This window comes from Sinohyriopsis cumingii, unplaced genomic scaffold (genome assembly GCF_028554795.1).
Source record: "Sinohyriopsis cumingii isolate HCF-2022 unplaced genomic scaffold, ASM2855479v2 utg001170l, whole genome shotgun sequence".
Classification (NCBI taxonomy): Eukaryota; Metazoa; Mollusca; class Bivalvia; order Unionida; family Unionidae; genus Sinohyriopsis; species Sinohyriopsis cumingii.
In genome coordinates, this window is record NW_028315967.1 from 631,006 (window position 1) to 651,676 (window position 20,671).

At 36.2% G+C, this 20,671-nt stretch overlaps 1 protein-coding gene across 2 annotated transcripts in view; it reads right to left on the bottom strand.

Annotated features, from left to right (window-relative positions):
* Nucleotides 1-20,671, bottom strand: part of LOC149772812 (uncharacterized) — a 29,836-nt gene that overhangs the window by 7,991 nt on the left and 1,174 nt on the right. For both annotated transcript variants that reach the window (XM_089947273.1, XM_089947274.1), the window contains exons 2-5: nucleotides 16,137-16,237; nucleotides 12,438-12,594; nucleotides 9,432-9,503; nucleotides 3,758-4,156 (exon numbers count right to left, since the gene is read on the bottom strand). In XM_089947273.1, the coding sequence (XP_089803399.1) occupies nucleotides 3,758-4,156; nucleotides 9,432-9,503; nucleotides 12,438-12,594; nucleotides 16,137-16,223 (715 nt within the window). In that variant the 5' untranslated portion in view covers nucleotides 16,224-16,237. The remainder of the gene's footprint in view (nucleotides 1-3,757; nucleotides 4,157-9,431; nucleotides 9,504-12,437; nucleotides 12,595-16,136; nucleotides 16,238-20,671) is intronic.

Below are 20,671 nucleotides of genomic sequence, written 5' to 3' on the forward strand. Positions count from 1 at the left end.
GCATATCTGTATATGCATGACTGAAGTCTACATGTTTTAATAGTATCATGCAGTAAAAACAAAATGCCTGTCAAGCTAACCAATTTTTAACAACAGAACGTGTGACATTCGTTGCATCAGCAAATTTACTAATCACTGCTCTACCCCTCCAATATCCTATTGGACTATAGTAAATAAATTCCATTATAATAGTTATCTATGATTAATTATCAGCCCCTGACACTAGTTTACTGTACACTGCAGATCTTACCAACCAAAGTGATTCTCTGAGAAATTTATTTTTTACAGATTTTAACATGTGTACCAACTTCAAGCCTGCAATATGTCTGGATTTTTATATGCAACATCATGAACGTGGCACACTTGATCAATTGCATTTATTGGATACTCTCCAGGTCTTGGATGGTCTTGATCGTTGAGTCGGATATCAAGCTGGGTTCCAGGACCACAATAATTATATCCAGGAAGATGTTTTTCTCCTGGGTATTTAGCCCATGGAGTCCCTGGTAATTTTCCCAGTGAAGCAGGGATATCACCACCTGTCTTCGTATGAGATGAAATAAATCTGTATTTGCTTGTACCACATTTCACACACTTGTCTTAATTGCACACTTTTTATTTTTTGTTATTATTGTTGTTAATCCACTGGTGGGGTGGGGGCTCTGCATCGAACACAATATAAATCCGTATTATTTATTATATTTGTACAATATGGATGTCATTGATTTCTCAGCGACATGAAAGCAAGAGCCAATCAAGCAACATCCAGCGCTACCAAATTCTATCAGAGCAATTATCATAGGTCCATCTGGCTCTCGTAAGACACAATTGTTGCTTAATCTAATAATGAGATGGCTCATGAATGGCTGATAAATTTTGTATTTAGTGGCACCATTCCTAGAAGATCAGTGATGCTATGATGTGCTTAAAGATATAAATGCTCCTGACACAGACACAAAAACACAGATGTTATATATGTTATACAGTGATATACAGAAATACTTAAAGTGATCAGAGATAACTGCAATATGATAGTTGTGTTTAATGGAAACATTCATCAGACCTGGATGTAATTAAGATTAAAAACTTCTTTTCAAAAGCGCAAATTTACATGATCCTCAGTCATGATACAGTATAGGTCTCGATAAAATTTCTGGTTGAGAGACACAGCAGCAGGGAGAATAACAACAAAAACTGAGTGTCCAGGTAGGTAAATGAGCACGCATAAAAACAAAAACACAAATGTCAAAAGATAAAATAATTAAATGAGCTAACCCAATTAGAGAAGTCACAGTCTGTAAGAGAATTCGGTTTGACGTTATTGATTTTGTATTTTTATTTTTCATAGGAAAGCTTTATTTTCATGAAAAAACCCTCCTAAAAAAGTTGCAGGATTTGCCCACCATGCTGCTCATATGATAAAATGGGCAGTAGCATACTGAATGGAGTTATAATGAGTGACCACGATAATTGCATTTTGAGTAATATTAGATTTATATCTCTAATTCTTTTTCTAAGTGAAGGTTGTTTTCACAATAATAAGACAATGATAATGACAAGACAAGGATAATAGACTGCTTTGACAATGACAAGACAAAGACAATAGATTGCACTGACTAGGACCAGACATGAGTAATAGCTTGCTTCAACAATAATGAGACATGAATAATAGCTTGCTTTGACATTGACAAAATAAGAGCAATAGGTTGCTTGACAATGACTAGACATGGGTAATAGGTTAATTTGATGATGATCAGGCAAGGGCAATACATTGTTCTGACAAGAACCAGACATGGGCTATAGGCTGGTTTGACAATCATCCAGACATGGGCAATAGACTGTTTGACAACGACAAGGCAAGGACAATAGGTTGTTTTGACAATAACCAGACAAGGGAATAGCTTGCTTTGACAATGACCAGACAAGGGCAATAGCTTGCTTTGAAGATGACCAGACATGGGTAATAGGATGCTTTAACAATGACTAGACATGGGTAATAGGTTGCTTGGACAATAACTTGACACGGGTAATATGTTGCTTTGACAATGGCCAGACAGGTAATAGGTTGCTTTGACAATGACTTGACATGGGTAATAGGTTGCTTTGACAATGACTTGACATGGGTAATAGGTTGCTTTGACAATGACCAGAAATGGGTAATACATTTGCTTTGAAATGACCAGACATGGGTAATAGGTTGCTTTGACAATGACTTGACATGGGTAATAGGTTGCTTTGACAATGACCAGATGTCACAGAATTAGGCAAAGAAATAACTTGGTTTTGTCTTAGAACTATTCGACTATTTCTCATTATACATGCGTACAACGTTATCTAGGGTGAATATGTGTTTTTCCAGGTAAGCAACTGTATTAGCATCTACCTAGCCAGAGATTACTTGTGATGAGGTAACATTACTAACATGATATGTACGGGTATTCTACCCTGACTTGTACTCACTCTCCTATTAATTTAAGTAAGATCAATTTCTAAAACCAAGACTGGTCATTTTGGATCACGTCAAGGAGTGTACGCTCTCCATTGTTCTCCAGCCATAGGGCTGATTGTGACTGTTGCTGTGATTATGACTGTCGCTGTGATTGTGACTATTGCTGTGATTGTGATTGTCAATGTCACTGTGAATATGACTAGAGCTGTCTGAAGCTGTCTAAAGTTGTTTAGAGCTGTCTGGAGTTTCCAGAATATTTAATGCTGCGTGCTGTCGATACATATGTACGTACGTATGTCTGTGCCACGGACGTAGATGTAGCAAATTAAAAAGGTGCTGTATGCTGTCTGTACGTGTATAAGTATGACTGTACACGTGGTGGATTCATAAAGGGTACAAGCGGCCGATAAGAGTGTGGGCCAACCCAAGGAAGCGTGCGACTGTACAAAGGGTCTAGAAGCATACGTTTGGATCAATTGTTGTTCCATTGCATTTTTATATCCATAAGATTATTTTGAATCTTAGTTGTATTCATAAGATTATTTTGAATCTTAGTTGTGTTCATAAGATCATTTTGAATCTTAATAGAATTCATATTTGAGATTATGTCAATCTCTCTTATAGTGTAAAATACTGTTTGAAGCGTACCTGCAGTCCATGAGGTTTCTTGGATCTGTACTTCATATTGATTTAATATTTTCGATTTATTTTCGATGTGTGATTGTTGTGTAGAGTGATTTGAGTAAATCGTATGTTGAGAGTGTGAGAGAATCATTGTATCTTTACATCATATATTTTTCTTTATTAATTCATTCATAAATTTCCATCTTTCTCACATTGTGTTTGTCTTATTCATTTAGTCCAAAAACCCACTCGGTTTCTTTTCTGCGACACCAGAGATGGTTAATAGGTTGCTTCGACAATGACTTGACATGGGTAATAGGTTGCTTCGACAATGACTTGACATGGGTAATAAGTTGCTTTGACAATGACCAGACATGGGTAATAGGTTGCTTTGACAATGACCAGACAAGGACAATAGTTTCTATAAATTATAGGCATAATCTTTACATTATCATCTTAATTTCTATACAATGACTGCAAACCAACTTTGTTGTTGCAACAAAAGTTGACTGTCGAGAAATAGGAATATAATGAATTACAAATATAATGAAGCAATTAAGGCAGTCCTAAACTGTAGAATTCTTTGCCATAATTTATATTTTCAAACCGATATGCTGATAATGAAACATGAAACTAATGTGTCAATTCTGTGATTTTCTATTAATGACAACTCTGAAACCAAACCTGTAATGGAAGGACAATTTTCCTCAGAGCTGTAGTTCTCAGGACCACACAACAGCAAAGTGGAACATGTCTTTGACTCTGATCCACGAACATGAAGTGGTGAATTATCCAAGTCTGGGTCATGAGGTTCACTCTTAATTCTGTCAGGGTTGGCCTGTTTGTACATTGTATTAGTGACAGGATCTATAACAATCTGTTCAGGTGGAGTAAAAAGGAGGTTGGATTGTGAATTGTAGCTATAGTTGTCAGTCAATACTGATGACAATGTCAACTGTTCTGATCGTCTGTGGAGTGGTGTAAAGTCTTGGGAGCCTTTGTGTCTCTTGGGACGCATATCTTCTCTAGGAAAAAAACATGGCTCATTGTGCATGTGTCTTCTCTCATCAACTGGAGTTATTTCTGAAAAATTAAAATTACAAAAATACATTTTTGTTAAAAATGGACTTAAAAATTACATGTCTGCCACATTTTTTGTTCAAAGTAAGCAAACTTTTGTACGAGAGCTAAATCAGAATTACTTAATTTTTAAACAGAGGTTAAATAATGAACGTCTTCTTTCACATTCAACTCCAAGGATTTTCATCAAATCCTACAATGAAAAAGACACAACTAATAAAAGTTTCTTTGACTCTTAAAAAATGTCATTCATTATCCTGGTTGCTTTAAAGGAAGACTGGTTGCGTCTGAAAGGAAGGGTTTTTATTAACACTTTGATCTGTATGTGTGAGCAAACCCAATTTTTCAAAGGAAAATAATAATATATTGATTGTAATACATGAGGTGGCAAAGCCAGGGCAGTCACTATGACCTTGGCATTCAAGCAGAACTACTCTCTTATTTCTTATCACAAGCCCATGGTTTATAGGTCAGAGTCAATCATTTCAAGCTCTTGCATTAGTGACCACTTGTCCAACAGCAGCACAACAAGCATCACATCCAGGTCTTTCAGCAGCTTCCTAAGAAATATGATTCGTTCAAATTCCTGTTGGATCTGAGGCATTATTCTCTAGCATATGACCCACATTCCCTGTATACCAAGGGCTAACCCTAGCCCATAGGTTATTCATTTGAAGCTGTTTCATATATGCTAGGAAACTGGAGTCTGTGATGACTCATGGGTATGCAGATTACCCCACACACACCTATTGCAGCATATTTTGATTGAGTAATGCAATGAAAAATAGAAAACATTTTTTGGAATATATCACAGAAATGGAGGGGGATAACAGAACTGAAGAGAATCCCCTTCAATGAAGTGAAGAGTAGCATAAACAACCACGGCATTGGATAAGCAAGTGTTGAATTATCAGCAATGAGTTATCAGTGAGTAGTGAGTTAAGCAATTGTTGAATTATCAGCAAATCAGCAATGAGTTATCAGCCAGTAGTGAGTTAAGCAAGTGTTGAATTATCAGCAATGAGTTATCAGTGAGTAGTGAGTTAAGCAAGTGTTGAATTATCAGCAATGAGTTATCAGCCAGTAGTGAGTTAAGCAAGTGTTGAATTATCAGCAATGAGTTATCAGTGAGCAGTGAATCAAGCAAGTGTTGAATTGTCAGCAAGGAGTTATCAGTGAGTTGTGAGTTAAGCAAGTGTTGAGTTATTAGCAATGAGTAGTCAGTGAGCAGACTGTTAAGCAAGTGTTGATTTATCAGCAGTGAGTTATCAGTGAGTTGTGAGTTAAGCAAGTGTTGAGTTATTAGCAATGAGTAGTCAGTGAGCAGACTGTTAAGCAAGTGTTGATTTATCAGCAGTGAGTTATCAGTGAGTAGTGAGTTAAGCAAGTGTTGATTTATCAGCAATGAGTTATCAGTGAGTAGTGAGTTAAGCAAGTGTTGAATTATCAGCAATGTGTTATCAGTGAGCAGTGAGTTAAGCAAGTTTTGAGTTATCATCAATGACTTAGTGAGTTAAGCCAGTGTTGAGTTATCAGCAACGAGTTATCAGTTACCAGAGAGTTAAGCAAGTGCTGAATTATCAGCAGTGAATTATCAGTAAGCAGTGAGTTAAGCAAGTGTTAAGTTATGGTTTAATCTTCATGTGTCTGGGGCAGGGCTAACGCCAAGAACATCATGATGTGTCTGGGGCAGGGCTACTGCAAGAACATAATGAGATGTCTGGGGCAGGGCTATTGCCAAGAACATCATAACATGTCTGGGGCAGGGCTATTGCCAAGAACATCATGATGTGTATGGGGCAGGGCTATTGCCAAGATCATGATGTGTCTGGGGCAGGGCTATTGCCAAGAACATTACATGCATAGGGCAGGACTATTGCAAAGAACATCATGACGTGTCTGGGCAGGGCTATTGCCAAGAACATCATGATGTGACTGGGGCAAAGCTATAGTCAAGAACATCATTATGTGTCTGGGGCAGGGCTATAGCCAAGAACATAATGTGTCTGGGACAGGGCTACTGCCAAGAACATCACGTCTGGGACACAGATATTGCCAAGAACATCAGTACATGTCTGGAGCAGGGCTATTGCCAAAAACATCATGACATCATTATGTGTCTGAGGCAGGGCCATAGCCAAGAACATAATGTGTCTGGGGCAGGGCTATTGGCAAGAACATCATGATGTGTCTGGGGCAGGGCTATTGCCAAGAACATCATGATGTGTCTGGGGCAGGGTTATTGCCAAGAACATCACATGTCTGGGACAGGGCTTTTGCCAAGAACAACATGATGTGTCTGGGGCAGGGTTATTGCCAAGAACATCACATCTCTGGGACAGGGCTATTGCCAAGAACATCAGGATGTGTCTGGGACAGGGCTATTGCCAAGAACATCAGGACATGTCTGGGGCGGGGCTATTGCCAAAAACATCATGATGTGTCTGGGGCAAAGCTATAGCCAAGAACATTATGTGTCTGGGGCAGGGCTATTGCCAAGAACATCATGATGTGTCTGGGGCAGGGCTACTGCCAAGAACATCACATGTCTGGGACAGGGCTTTTGCCAAGAACATCACATGCCTGGGGCAGGGCTATTGCCAAGAACATCATGATGTGTCTGGGGCACGGCTATTGCCAAGAACATATCTGGGACAGGGCTTTTGCCAAGAACATCATGATGTGTCTGGGGCAGGGCTATTGCCAAGAACATCACATGTCTGGGACAGGGCTATTGCCAAGAACATCAGGATGTGTATGGGGCAGGGCTATTGCCAAGAACATCAGGACATGTCTGGGTCAGGGCTATTGCCAAGATCATGACGTGTCTGGGGTAAAGCTGTAGCCAAGAACATTATGTGTCTGGGGCAGGGCTATAGCCAAGAACATAATGTGTCTGGGGCAGGGCTATTGCCAAGAACATCACATGTCTGGGATAGGGCTTTTGCCAAGAACATCACATGCCTGGGGCAGGGCTATTGCAAAGAACATCATGATGTGTCTGGGGCAGGGCTATTGCCAAGAACATCACATGTCTGGGACAGGGCTATTGCCAAGAACATCAGGATGTGTATGGGGCAGGGCTATTGCCAAGAACATCAGGACATGTCTGGGTCAGGGCTATTGCCAAGATCATGACGTGTCTGGGGTAAAGCTATAGCCAAGAACATTATGTGTCTGGGGCAGGGCTATAGCCAAGAACATAATGTGTCTGGGGCAGGGCTATTGCCAAGAACATCATGATGTGTCTGGGGCAGGGCTACTGCCAAGAACATCACATGTCTGGGACAGGGCTTTTGCCAAGAACATCACATGCCTGGGGCAGGGCTATTGCCAAGAACATCATGATGTGTCTGGGGCATGGCTATTGCCAAGAACATATCTGGGGCAGGGCTTTTGCCAAGAACATCATGATGTGTCTGGGGCAGGGCTATTGCCAAGAACATCACATGTCTGGGACAGGGCTTTTGCCAAGAACATCACATGCCTGGGGCAGGGCTATTGCAAGAACATCATGATGTGTCTGGGGCAGGGCTATTGCCAAGAACATCACATGTCTGGGACAGGGCTATTGCCAAGAATATCAGGATGTGTATGGGGCAGGGCTATTGCCAAGAACATCAGGACATGTCTGGGTCAGGGCTATTGCCAAGATCATGACGTTTCTGGGGTAAAGCTATAGCCAAGAACATTATGTGTCTGGGGCAGGGCTATAGCCAAGAACATAATGTGTCTGGGGCAGGGCTATTGCCAAGAACATCATGATGTGTCTGGGGCAGGGCTATTGCCAAGAACATCACATGTCTGGGACAGGGCTTTTGCCAAGAACATCACATGCCTGGGGCAGGGCTATTGCAAGAACATCATGATGTGTCTGGGGCAGGGCTATTGCCAAGAACATGACTTATCTGGGGCTGGGATTGGTATCACCATCACCTGGCACTGTCCTTATTTAGAAGACAGGACTGGGTATACCGGAATTAAGACCACCAACTCCAGCCCATGAAATACTAGTCTTCTGTTAAGGTTGCACTGGTGCTGGTGCTAGTCTAGAAGGCTACTTTTGTCTGATGTCCTTTCTAGGCACTGTTCTTAACCAAGCCCAAGATGGTTCTAACATCTTTTAAAGTTAAGAATGGCTGGATTTGTGAGGTCATGGACATATTTCTAATGTATTATGGTCGGGTAATGTAAAGGAAGAATATCTTGCAAACTGTTTGCTGGAATTCAATGAAAGTTTATAAGATTATTTAAGATGATACAAGGAATAAATTATTAAATTTTAGTGCTTGCTTGTCATAAGGATTGCCGTTGTGCTCAATATTACTCAAGAAGTTTTTATATTCTGTCACCCTGTATATTTTAGCTTTTGCTGTTATCTTATTACCATAACTTGCACCAGAGAATAGCTTCTGGGAGATGGAATTGACTTCAACAGACATTCAAGAACTGAATTAAACAGAATAAGACGTAATGGAAGTCTTTGGGTTGGCATATACATGTGAACTTAAATTTAGTAACATAAAACTATTTCAAAAGATAGAGTTTTGAGAATCCTATGAAATGCAAGATAAATAAACAATACTTTTGGAATGTTTGTTTCGATCCCATGTATTTGCTGTTTGAAGTCAAAAACACTCTAAGGCAAACTAATCAACATAAGATTCATTTAAACATAAATAATTTTGAAGACATATTTGTTAGATTTGGATTTTTAACGTAGCTTTGAACAATTTTTCAGTCATATTGCTACGATGTCTGCAGTGTGGCAGTTTATAGTGATGTCTAACACTGGGGCATCATGCTGCAGACATGTGGCATGATGTCCCACCCAGTCACATTATCCTGACACCAGGCAGACCTAACACTAACCTCTTAATGCTGAGATCCAAGCAAGGCAGCTGTTAGTACCATTTTGTAAGTCTTTGGTATGACTCAGCCAGGGATCGAACCCATGACCTCCCGCATCTGAGGCAGACACTTTAACCACTAGGCCACCGGAACGGTTTGAAGACATATTTGTAAATTAATTGGTAAGAAATTCTAAAATTTGTATGTTGATGAGAAGAGATGCGATGAGATGACATGAGATGAGAAAAGTATGATTTAAAACAACAAAGCCATATCAATAAGAATCTAAAGTAATATTGTTTAAATGTGAATCAGTTGTATGATTTAACAGAAAGAATGGAAAAATCAATTCTGCTCTGAAAGGAAACACTTCAGTGAGGGACTTAAATAATGACATTTTAAAAATTTAAATAAATAATACTCTTACCACCATGAGAACTCCGTCTCAGGTTTTTATTTGCAAGCATGTCTGTTTTTCCATGATCATACAGCGCAGCACCTGTAACAAAGATATGCTAGATATTACTGACCACCCTATACATTCTGTAACATATTTCAATATAAATCCCTCTATATGAGTATACCCCTATACAGCACTCACTCATTATAACACTGTCAATGGGAGCCATTGAGCATAACTCTTTACAGTGAAACTAGACATATCATTTTACTACTCCTGATAAAAAATGGGATAAATGATGACACCTGCCTTATAAAAGTGTTATAATGAAGGACCTTACAGTGAGTGGATATTGTTGAGTCCCATGAGTATTGCAATGGATCATTTAATACAGTCTCAGTAGAAAATGGGGAATATTAAAATAGAGCTTCTCTATTTGTCCTTTCTTCCATTCTTCTTCATAATAACTCCATTAATTATTATTGCAATAAAATTTGATAATGCCCTTGATACATATGTCATCATCATTTATGCAATGTCATCATTATTTATGTAAGGTCAAACATCACTTATGTAATTTCAAACATCATTTATGCAATATCTTCATCATTTATGTAATGTCTTCATCATTTATGTAATGTCAAACATCATTTATGTAATGTCAAAGATCAGTTATATAATGTCAAACATCATTTATGTAATGTCAAACATGATTTATGTAATGTCTTCATCATTTATGTAAGGTCAAACATCATTTACGTAATGTCAAACATCATTTATGTAATGTCTTCATCATTTATGTAATGTCAAAGATCAGTTATATAATGTCAAACATCATTTATGTAATGTCTTCATCATTTACGCAATGTCATCATCATTTATGTAATGTCAAACATCATTTATGTAATGTCATCATTATTTACGTAAGAGCATCATCATTTAAGATATGCCAAAACAAATAGTATTACAGAAATAGTTGTAAAATGCTACCAAATAATGTTCATTTTCTTCTTGTGAAAAAATTGAGGAAAAAACAATTTTTAGACCTGATTTTTTTGCAAGCTGAAAATCACTGGTTTCAGAACAAGTTTATGTTTGGATCTTAGACTTTTTTGGCCTTAGGTCTTAATCAGATCAGTATGCCAGTATGAACTGCACTCTGACAGATAAAATAGAACAGGTTTCAGATTTAGAGCAAAATGGACCCAAGACACAAGTATTATGGGAACAATATTAAAAAATGCCACTTTTTGCCCTTCTGCCTCTGTGCGGCCAAAACAGCCAACAAAAACAATGTCTTTTATATACCTATGGAGCCAGTTACATGAAAGTCTCTCCAAAACAGATGTGTTTCGATCCACTCAGAAGTAATCCCTAAACATATGCATTTTCCTACCCCCATTTCAAATGAAAATGAAAATAATGTCTCGGGGGGGGGGGGGGTAATGAGTTAACTCAGAGCAAGGGTCTGATCTACTGGTATTAAGAAAGGGATCAGTATGAGGTGAAATTGCTTGCACTGGCAACATATGCTCTGGAGAGAATGTTGGTATACCTCAATGCCGCTTTCATGTACTGTGACTGAAATTTCTTTACAAGTGTAGTTATGGAGACCATGGCTACTCCCAAGGTGCTAGAAGAAAAATTAGACTGAACTAGTTCAAAGTATACATAACTTTAGCACTCAAAAGCATCAGCCTGAACTAGGCCAAGGCACACTAACTTTGACCGTCAAAAAATCGGCTGAACTAGTTCAAAGTACACAAACTTTAGCAATTACTACAAAAGAAAAAAACATTTTTGCCAGAGAAGACAATATCAGGTTCTTAAAGTACAATATAAACAAAAAATAAACAAAGTTATCAGTTTGTTTTTTTCCAATTTATCTTTTAAGTTCTGGAAGTCATAATGACCAAGCAGTCTTTTGAGAGGTGTACTTCTGAAGTAATGCCAAACTATATACTCAATGATCCAAGCTACAACAAATACATAACAAAACTGAGAATATGAGTGTGTGATTTGGTTTTTAACATAAATTTAACAATTTAGGATATGACAGATCTTTGTTTAAATAACCATTGAGAAAAACCTGGGAAATTTTTCTCTAAAAATCAAACCCAGTGCAAAGGGCAAAAATGAAGAGCAGAACCATAGATAATTAACTGAATATTGCATTTCATAGCCATACCAGGAAGAGAGATTCGAAAATGCTTCAAAATCCCTATCTTTTTTTCAAAGAGCAAGTCTGTGGTTCAAACTTTTAAAATCCTAGAGTGTCTAATTCAAACGTAATCAATGAAAAGGCTTCCTTCAAAGAATCTTTCCGATTATGAGTGTCTAAGTCTCTGTCGGCATAAGTTCAAATCTCAGCTTGACCAGTGTCGGTATGTGAGAAAGCTTGCCAGTAACTTCCTATAAAGAGTCTTTCTTTTCAAGAGTCCAATTCCAACATAATCAATGTAGCTGGTCACAGCTAAGTTTCAACAAATCAGTGAAGAATACAAGTCACACATAGTAAACAACATAATTATATATACGTCTCCATGCTTAAAGCTGTGTCTGCACTTTACAACAATGCTGATAATCTCCTAACTTTACCGCAAGATAAAACTTTATTTGTGTTCACAGAATACAGACACTCGAGCATAACTCTTAACCAAGGCATGATGGACAGACATAAAGATGGACAAAGGTAAAATGACATGCACCCTACCATTGTCATAGAGGGCGCATAAATATCCCTTTGGTAAAAAGTACCCCAGTTAAAAAATCCCACATACCCAGTTTTCTCAAACCAGCACTTTTCATAGTAAATCAACAACTTCTGAAAGGACTTTGTTATTTGTTATTTGTGTTAAATGTTGTTGAATCCAAAGTACAGCAGGTTCTAAAAGTTCATTTTAAACCTTGATCTCTTGACCACTCTTCTGTAAAACTCCCCACTGGAGCTGATGTCAATATACACCAAATTATAAAATGGATTAACTTATGAAACATTATTCCAATGGAATTATTCTACAAAACATCTGTCACCTGTACAGAAGCATAAAAACTGTTGCTCCAAATCAGCCACATTCTTGAATTTTGTAAATTTATCTCCTTTCTGTGAGGCTATGTGACCATGACTGCCCTGATCCACGCTAGCTGTAATCAGGACCGATTCCACTCCATATTCAGAAAGTCTTTCAATCTGAAAAGATGGAATAATACTCAAAATACAGGATTACTATTGTATTTCAGTGCTGATGTACCTGTTGTTTATCTCTGATAATAAGACCATGGCAGCATGCCCAATATGTTAAAGAAGTTGGATGAACAAAGTCGGAACAATACTGGAAGAATTTCTTGAGAAGGAATGCAGAAACAAATTTTGGATGAATGCAAGTTATGAAAAGTAAAGTAAATCTGAAAGAACATGATGAAATACAACAGAATTAACTACAATGAAATTTAAAGATGAAAATAAAGATGAAAGCATTTCGATGAATAATTATTACCCACATCTAAAACAAACTCATATCAGAACTGATCAAGTATATAAAAAAAACTTGTAACAGGACAGGTCAATGCAAATACTGTGTCATCCATATCTAAATCAAACTTATAAAAGGACAGAACAATGATCTAAAAAAGAATTATAACATGAGATATCAATACAAATATGGCCCCCCAATCTCAATCAAACTTGCAACAGGTCTGATCAAAATTTTATAAAACAATCTTACAACAGAACAGATCAATACAAATACTACCACACATATTTCAAACAAACTTGTAACAGGATAGATCAATATAAATACTATTCAAACAAACTTGTAACAGGAAAGATCAATACAAATACTATTCAAACAAACTTGTAACAGGTCAGATCAATACAAATACTAGTCAAACAAACTTGTAACAGGTCAGATCAATACAAATACTATTCAAACAAACTTGTAACAGGTCAGATCAATACAAATACTAGTCAAACAAACTTGTAACAGGTCAGATCAATACAAATACTAGTCAAACAAACTTGTAACAGGTCAGATCAATACAAATACTAGTCAAACAAACTTGTAACAGGAAAGATCAATACAAATACTATTCAAACAAACTTGTAACAGGACAGATCAATACAAATACTATTCAAACAAACTTGTAACAGGACAGATCAATACAAATACTATTCAAACAAACTTGTAACAGGTCAGATCAATACAAATACTAGTCAAACAAACTTGTAACAGGTCAGATCAATACCAATACTATTCAAACAAACTTGTAACAGGAAAGATCAATACAAATACTATTCAAACAAACTTGTAACAGGACAGATCAATACAAATGCTATTCAAACAAACTTGTAACAGGACAGATCAATACAAATACTATTCAAACAAACTTGTAACAGGACAGATCAATACAAATACTATTCAAACAAACTTGTAACAGGACAGATCAATACAAATACTATTCAAACAAACTTGTAACAGGACAGATCAATACAAATACTATTCAAACAAACTTGTAACAGGACAGATCAATACAAATACTATTCAAACAAACTTGTAACAGGACAGATCAATACAAATACTATTCAAACAAACTTGTAACAGGAAAGATCAATACAAATACTATTCAAACAAACTTGTAACAGGACAGATCAATACAAATGCTATTCAAACAAACTTGTAACAGGACAGATCAATACAAATACTATTCAAACAAACTTGTAACAGGACAGATCAATACAAATGCTGTGTCATCCATATCTACATGTAAAGCAAACTTGGTCACTCAATCTCAATCAAACTTGTGACAGGAGAGATCAAATTATAAAAAGCAAACATAACAGGACAGATCAACACAAATACTATTACCATATCTAAAACAAACTTGTGACTGGACATATCAAAACCAATCCTGTGTCACCTATGTCTAAAACAAACTTGTGACTGGACATATCAATACCAATCCTGTGTCACCCATGTCTAAAACAAACTTGTAACTGGATATATCAATACCAATCCTGTGTCACCCATGTCTAAAACAAACTTGTAACTGGACATATCAATACCAATCCTGTGTCACCCATGTCTAAAACAAACTTGTAACAGGACAGATCAACACAAATACTGTCACTCACATATAAAGCAAAATTTCCACTGGACAGACTAATACAAATAATTTATCACCCATATGTAAAACAAACTTGTAACAGGCCTGATCAACACAGACACAAGAATGAATAAATTTTAAGTAAACAAGATAATATACTGCTCTACCTGACCTAGGTTCCTATGACCATTTTCTGAAAATACTTTCTTAACTTCATGGATTTTTTCATTTCCAATCTAGAAGTCTTCTAAGGTCAGAATCAAGACTATAAACACATTTACCATTTCCAATGATCTAAATATTTAATCCACAATCCTAGATAACTATTTAGCTATATATTATGTTGTTTACAAAATAAATGTTACTGGTCAGGTATGCCATGAACTTGATATTAGACAAGGTCAAGTACAAAATACAGATATACCTAAAATACAATCATTAAGAAAAACCAACAAATACTGGTAATACAATGAAATATACATAACACCTGATTGTTTCAATTAGCTGTTATTACATTTAAGTTCCAAGTCTTGAAGTTAATCAGAATGAAATCTACATAAACTTGGTAATATGAATTATTATTCCATATCTGAAAGAAGGAATTCATAAGATTTTGAGAAATTCTGTACTCTGACACTTAAGTGAAAAATACTGTACTCTGATTCTTAAATGAGAAATACTGTACTCTGACTCTTAAATGAGAAATACTGTACTCTGACACTCAAATGAGAAATACTGTACTCTGACACTTAAATGAGAAATACTGTACTCTGACACTTAAAAGAGAAATACTGTACTCTGACACTCAAATGATAAACACGGTACTCTGACACTTAAATGAGAAATACTGTACTCTGACACTTAAATGAGAAATACTGTACTCTGACACTTAAGTGAAAAATACTGTACTCTGACTCTTAAATGAGAAATACTGTACTCTGACACTCATATGAGAAATACTGTACTCTGACACTTAAATGAGAAATACTGTACTCTGGCACATAAATGAGAAATACTGTACTCTGACACTTAAATGAGAAATACTGTACTCTGACACTTAAATGAGAAATACTGTATCCTGACACTTAAATGAGAAATACTGTACTCTGACACTTAAATGAGAAATACTGTACTCTGACACTCAAATGAGAAATACTGTACTCTTGACACTTAAATGAGAAATACTGTACGCTGATACCTAAATGAGAAATACTGTACTCTGACACTTAAATGAGAAATACTGTACTCTGACACACAAATGAGAAATACTGTACTCTTGACACTTAAATGAGAAATACTGTTCTCTGACACTTAAATGAGAAATACTGTACTCTGACTCTCAAATGAGAAATACTGTACTCTGACACTTAAATGAGAAATACTGTACCCTGACACTTAAATGAGAAATACTGTACTCTGACACTTAAATGAGAAATACTGTACTCTGACACTCAAATGAGAAATACTGTACTCTGACACTCAAATGAGAAATACTGTACTCTGACACTTAAATGAGAAATACTGTACTCTGACACTTAAATGAGACATACTGTACTCTTGACACTTAAATGAGAAATACTGTACTCTGACACTTAAATGAGAAATAATGTACACTTAAATGAGACATACCAGAGTCTGAATCTCATACTTCAAGACTGACTTCATGGCCTCCTTCATATCTGGTTGAGAAAAATCAGGCTCTCTCATGTGTGACATCTTTATCCTTGGTCCTACAATTTAATCAAGTGTCATTAGTACAACTATAGCATGAAGAAGGAACAAGCATATAAACGTTTAAATTTTGGTGTCCTGCATACCTATAGCATGAAGAAGGAACTACTGGTAGTAGGAAAACATTTAAAATCTGGTGTCCAGTACAACTATAGCATGAAGAAGTAACTACTGGTACAGTGTGACCCTGCTATAGTGCGCTCCGTTATAACGCAAACGAAAAAAAATCTTTCTGAAAAGTATGTAAACCAACATAAAATGTTTACTACCATTTTGTGCAAGAGATCATGCATGAATAATACAAGACGATCATGGAGTGGCTCCTGAAATTTTATATGTATTTTTCTCATACACAAAAAAGAAGTTTCTTCTTCTTAAAAGTATGAAAAATAAAGTGTAAAATAATTATTCTAGGATCACGTACGGCTTCGCCAATGTCACAAACTGCGATTTTATTTTCCCAATTGGTGGCAAAATATAATACATGCAAGTTTTTTTTATTGGCGCCATTTTTGGCTGTTTAAACTTGTATATACAACCACTGGTTGGAGTGGCAAAATTCAGTGGCTCCATGAAAGGAATTTGCAAACCTGATAAAAAATGCTCTGAAATTTATTTATTGTTACATAAACAATTTCTTTGTCCATATTGACAAACCATCTTAACAGTGCATTGTTATATCATAATCCGCTTATGTTGACATTGAGCATGAGTACTGTATGTTATGAGATATTGGCTTTCTTTTGTTGTTGACATTTCTGGTAGCAGAGATCAACCGGACTAGGCATTATCTCGTAATCTATCTTTCATTGGATTTTTGGGCACTCGCTAGTAATTAATATATTTACAAAGACTGACATTTGTATGTGGATGGTAAGTAAAATTCCTCTTCTTTCCACTCAGAATTAAATCCTTCACAACACCCACATGTTCTGTACTAATCCTTGTCATCAGACCAGAAAACCTAAGTCTCTATCATCCTTTGACCCTTTTTAAATTGAGTGGAAGGCAGCATCACTCCGCAACCACAAATGTAAAAAAAATTAAAAATCTTGTTGGTTTATTCAATAGGCTGGGAGGAACTGTAACTACGATTGACTAAACAACGACCAATTCCTTTTTTTAAAATGTACCCAGATAAAATAGTTTGCTGAAATTTCAAAGGAAACAGATTACCTTTGAAGCACAGACTGTTATGAAAACGTACTCAGCAAATGGAAAAAATACCAGTCTCAATACTGCAATACAGTTATTTAATGTTGCCACCACAATAAGAAACAGACATTTGCTTGGTTCTCTAAAGCTGTCTTTTAGCGGTGACGTCAATAGCGCATGCATATTTCATCAAGGAAAGCCGACTACATTCTTCAATAAGAACAAAGAACTTTTCTTCAAACAAGTCAGTATAAAACTTAAATAAAAGCAATGGAATCTGATGGATTTTTGCATTTTCTAACGTGAATGGAACACGTTTACTGTGCCGTGAAAGTTTCCTTTTTGCAGGGAAAAAGTTTGTGCTTACGAATGCTACCAAAAGTGGCTTAAAACACAAACTAACTTTTATCGACTTAGAATGTACTAAAAAGTAAATGTGCTTCTTCATTCATTACATGATTGTGCTATGTTTATCCACTGAATTCAGACTTATATGACCTGTGACAAAATTATTGAAAATTTTAAATCTGTGTGGATTTTTTCGATTGAAATTACTTGTATTGTGGATTCAATGTATGTGATGAGATTCGCGGGTGAATACACGGTGTTGATACTCTATTCATGCTATACATAAGACATGTATATATAAACAGTATACACGTATATCTACCAATCCATGGTTCATTAAATAAAGTTGGTTTATTCAATAGGCAAGGAGGCCTTATCTGTTTTCACTACAGGTGTATTTCCCATTTAATACGCATCAATTTAAGATGGTAACTGTGCCAATGAAGCACGTATTGTACTGCCCGCATTTATTAACTACCCCCCCCCCCGCAAATTTGTTTAGGTACATGTATTATTTTCTTCAGTTAACTGACCTGGTTGCTTATAACATGGTTCAGTCTATAACACGGTCAGGTTCTATGGTTCCCAACTACAGTGTTATAGTGGGGTCACACTGTAGTAGGAAAACATTTAAAATTTGGTGTCCTGTACAACTATAGAATGAAGAAGGAACTACTGGAAAACATTTAAAATTTGGTGTCCTGTACAACTATAGCATGAAGAAGGAACTACTGGTAGTAGGAAAACATTTAAAATTTGGTGTCTAGTACAACTATAGCATGAAGAAGGAACTAGAACAAAAACATTTAAAATTAAATGTCCTGTACAACTATAGCATGAAGAAGGAACTAGAAGGAAAACATTTAAAATTTGGTGTCTGGTACAACTATAGCATGAAGAAGGAACTAGAAGGAAAACATTTAAAATTTGGTGTCCTGTATACCTAGAGCATGAAGAAGGAACTCAAAGGAAAACATTTAAAATTAGGTGTCCAGGTCCAAATGTTACCAACATAAGACTTACATTAAGTGTAGACTTAAATTTCAGCCAATCAAATCACTGGATTCTATATTTAAATTTCCACCAATCAGATCATTGGATTCTCTACTTAAATTTAAGTCAATACTTAAGACATGATGGTGAAATTCAACCCAGCTTGGTCACAAAAATAGTCAGACTTTCTTGTGCTGATAAAACCCCGAGATTAATTTTATTTCTCTCTTTTGTCATCATTATTCTGACAACTTCAAAAATAGTTGCTGTTTTACATTTTAATGCTCATTCACCAATACCATATATATTCTATAAATTGGGAGGTCATTTTTTCTTCATTCTTTCACTCTCTATCTTTGTTCTCATTTATTGTTCCTTCAAGCATCATGCCAGTTTCCTTTCTTTATCCTGTCTTACTTTGCTATGATACACCTCTCAAGTTTAGTCTGTACACCAGACAACAAACAAATTTAACAACAGTAATTTTGAAACTGTACAACATTATTATTGTACATTATTATTATTTTATTTATTTAAAAAATCGGCTCAATCACAAGAAGATAATGTAGTATACATATTGTCTTAAAGTTTATGTCCGATTCAATAAATATTGCTTACAAATAAAAAGTATTCAACATGCTTTCTTCAAGATACTCACTTTAATGAAAAATGGAAAAATCTTAAACAGAAAAATGCTATCAAAAATATCATAGCCCACAAACACCTTAGCAATCAAATTGCCTAGAATAGTACAAATGCCCCAGTACTGCCGTTTTTCATAAATTTCACCAGTCTTCTAATCTAACTAAAGTTTGGAAGGAAAGAAATGATTTGTTATAAAACCAATCCGATATAACGATTCTTTGAACCAATCAAGATGTTAGGTTTAGACGACATTCAAATATTCTGTTTAGAATTAAGGTGTCACCCCTTTATTCAGTCACCAAAGCCACTTGTAATTCTGTTCTTTTTCAGGAGTGCACCAAGAGTAGTGTTGTGATACATTCAACAAATTCCATTAGTAACTAATCTAATAACAACAACATTCACACATGGCACACAAACTGATTCAAGAGGGAATGAAGAGAGGCATGTATGTCTGTAGGTGGATCTGAGAAGAAAAAGCAAGCATTAGATAAAAATAAGACTTGAATGAATATTGGTGATCAGCTGGTGTGTCGGAATACTTTGAAGGACGAGTTTGAGCTGAAGAATAATCCAACTGTTGTTGATTTCCATATTAACTAATTTGTAAATATTAATGTACGTCAGTTGTGACTTTAAAAAAAATACTCATAAATGCTAGGCTGAGTCCAACATAATATCAAATACAAAATGAGAATAGCATATTACACAAGGACCACCTATTGTATCCAACTTTGGAGTTGGCTTCTTAAGTTTACAATGGTGACATCACCAAAATCTTGTGTTTCATCTTTTGACTAAAACCGGTTAACCCAGGTATGCTGACATTCAACATTGGATTAATTCGTACACATGTCCAAAATGGCCAGGTCTGTCAGTTCAAGAGAGAAATTGCATGGCTCATAATGTGACGAAATGTCAATATTATCCAGTTGTCATGGAAACCAATGATGCAGGTTTATCAGTTCAAGAGAGAAATTGCATGGCTCATAATGTGACGAAATGTCAATATTATCCAGTTGTCATGGAAACCAATGATGTTTAGGACCAATATCTTTTAATATTTAGTATTATTCAGATGATTTAGCATATATGATTTATTGCAATGTAATGGCAGAATTGGAGATTTGGGAAAAAGATCACAGAAAGCTAATATAATGATATTACATAGGTGGTACTAACATAACAGTCACCAGGTGGAGGTAGCAGCCCACACCAACCCCGAGGCTCAGTTGGCTGGAATGTGATGGAAGCCAGGAACGCTACAGAGCGCCCTTATTTTGCAGTAAGGT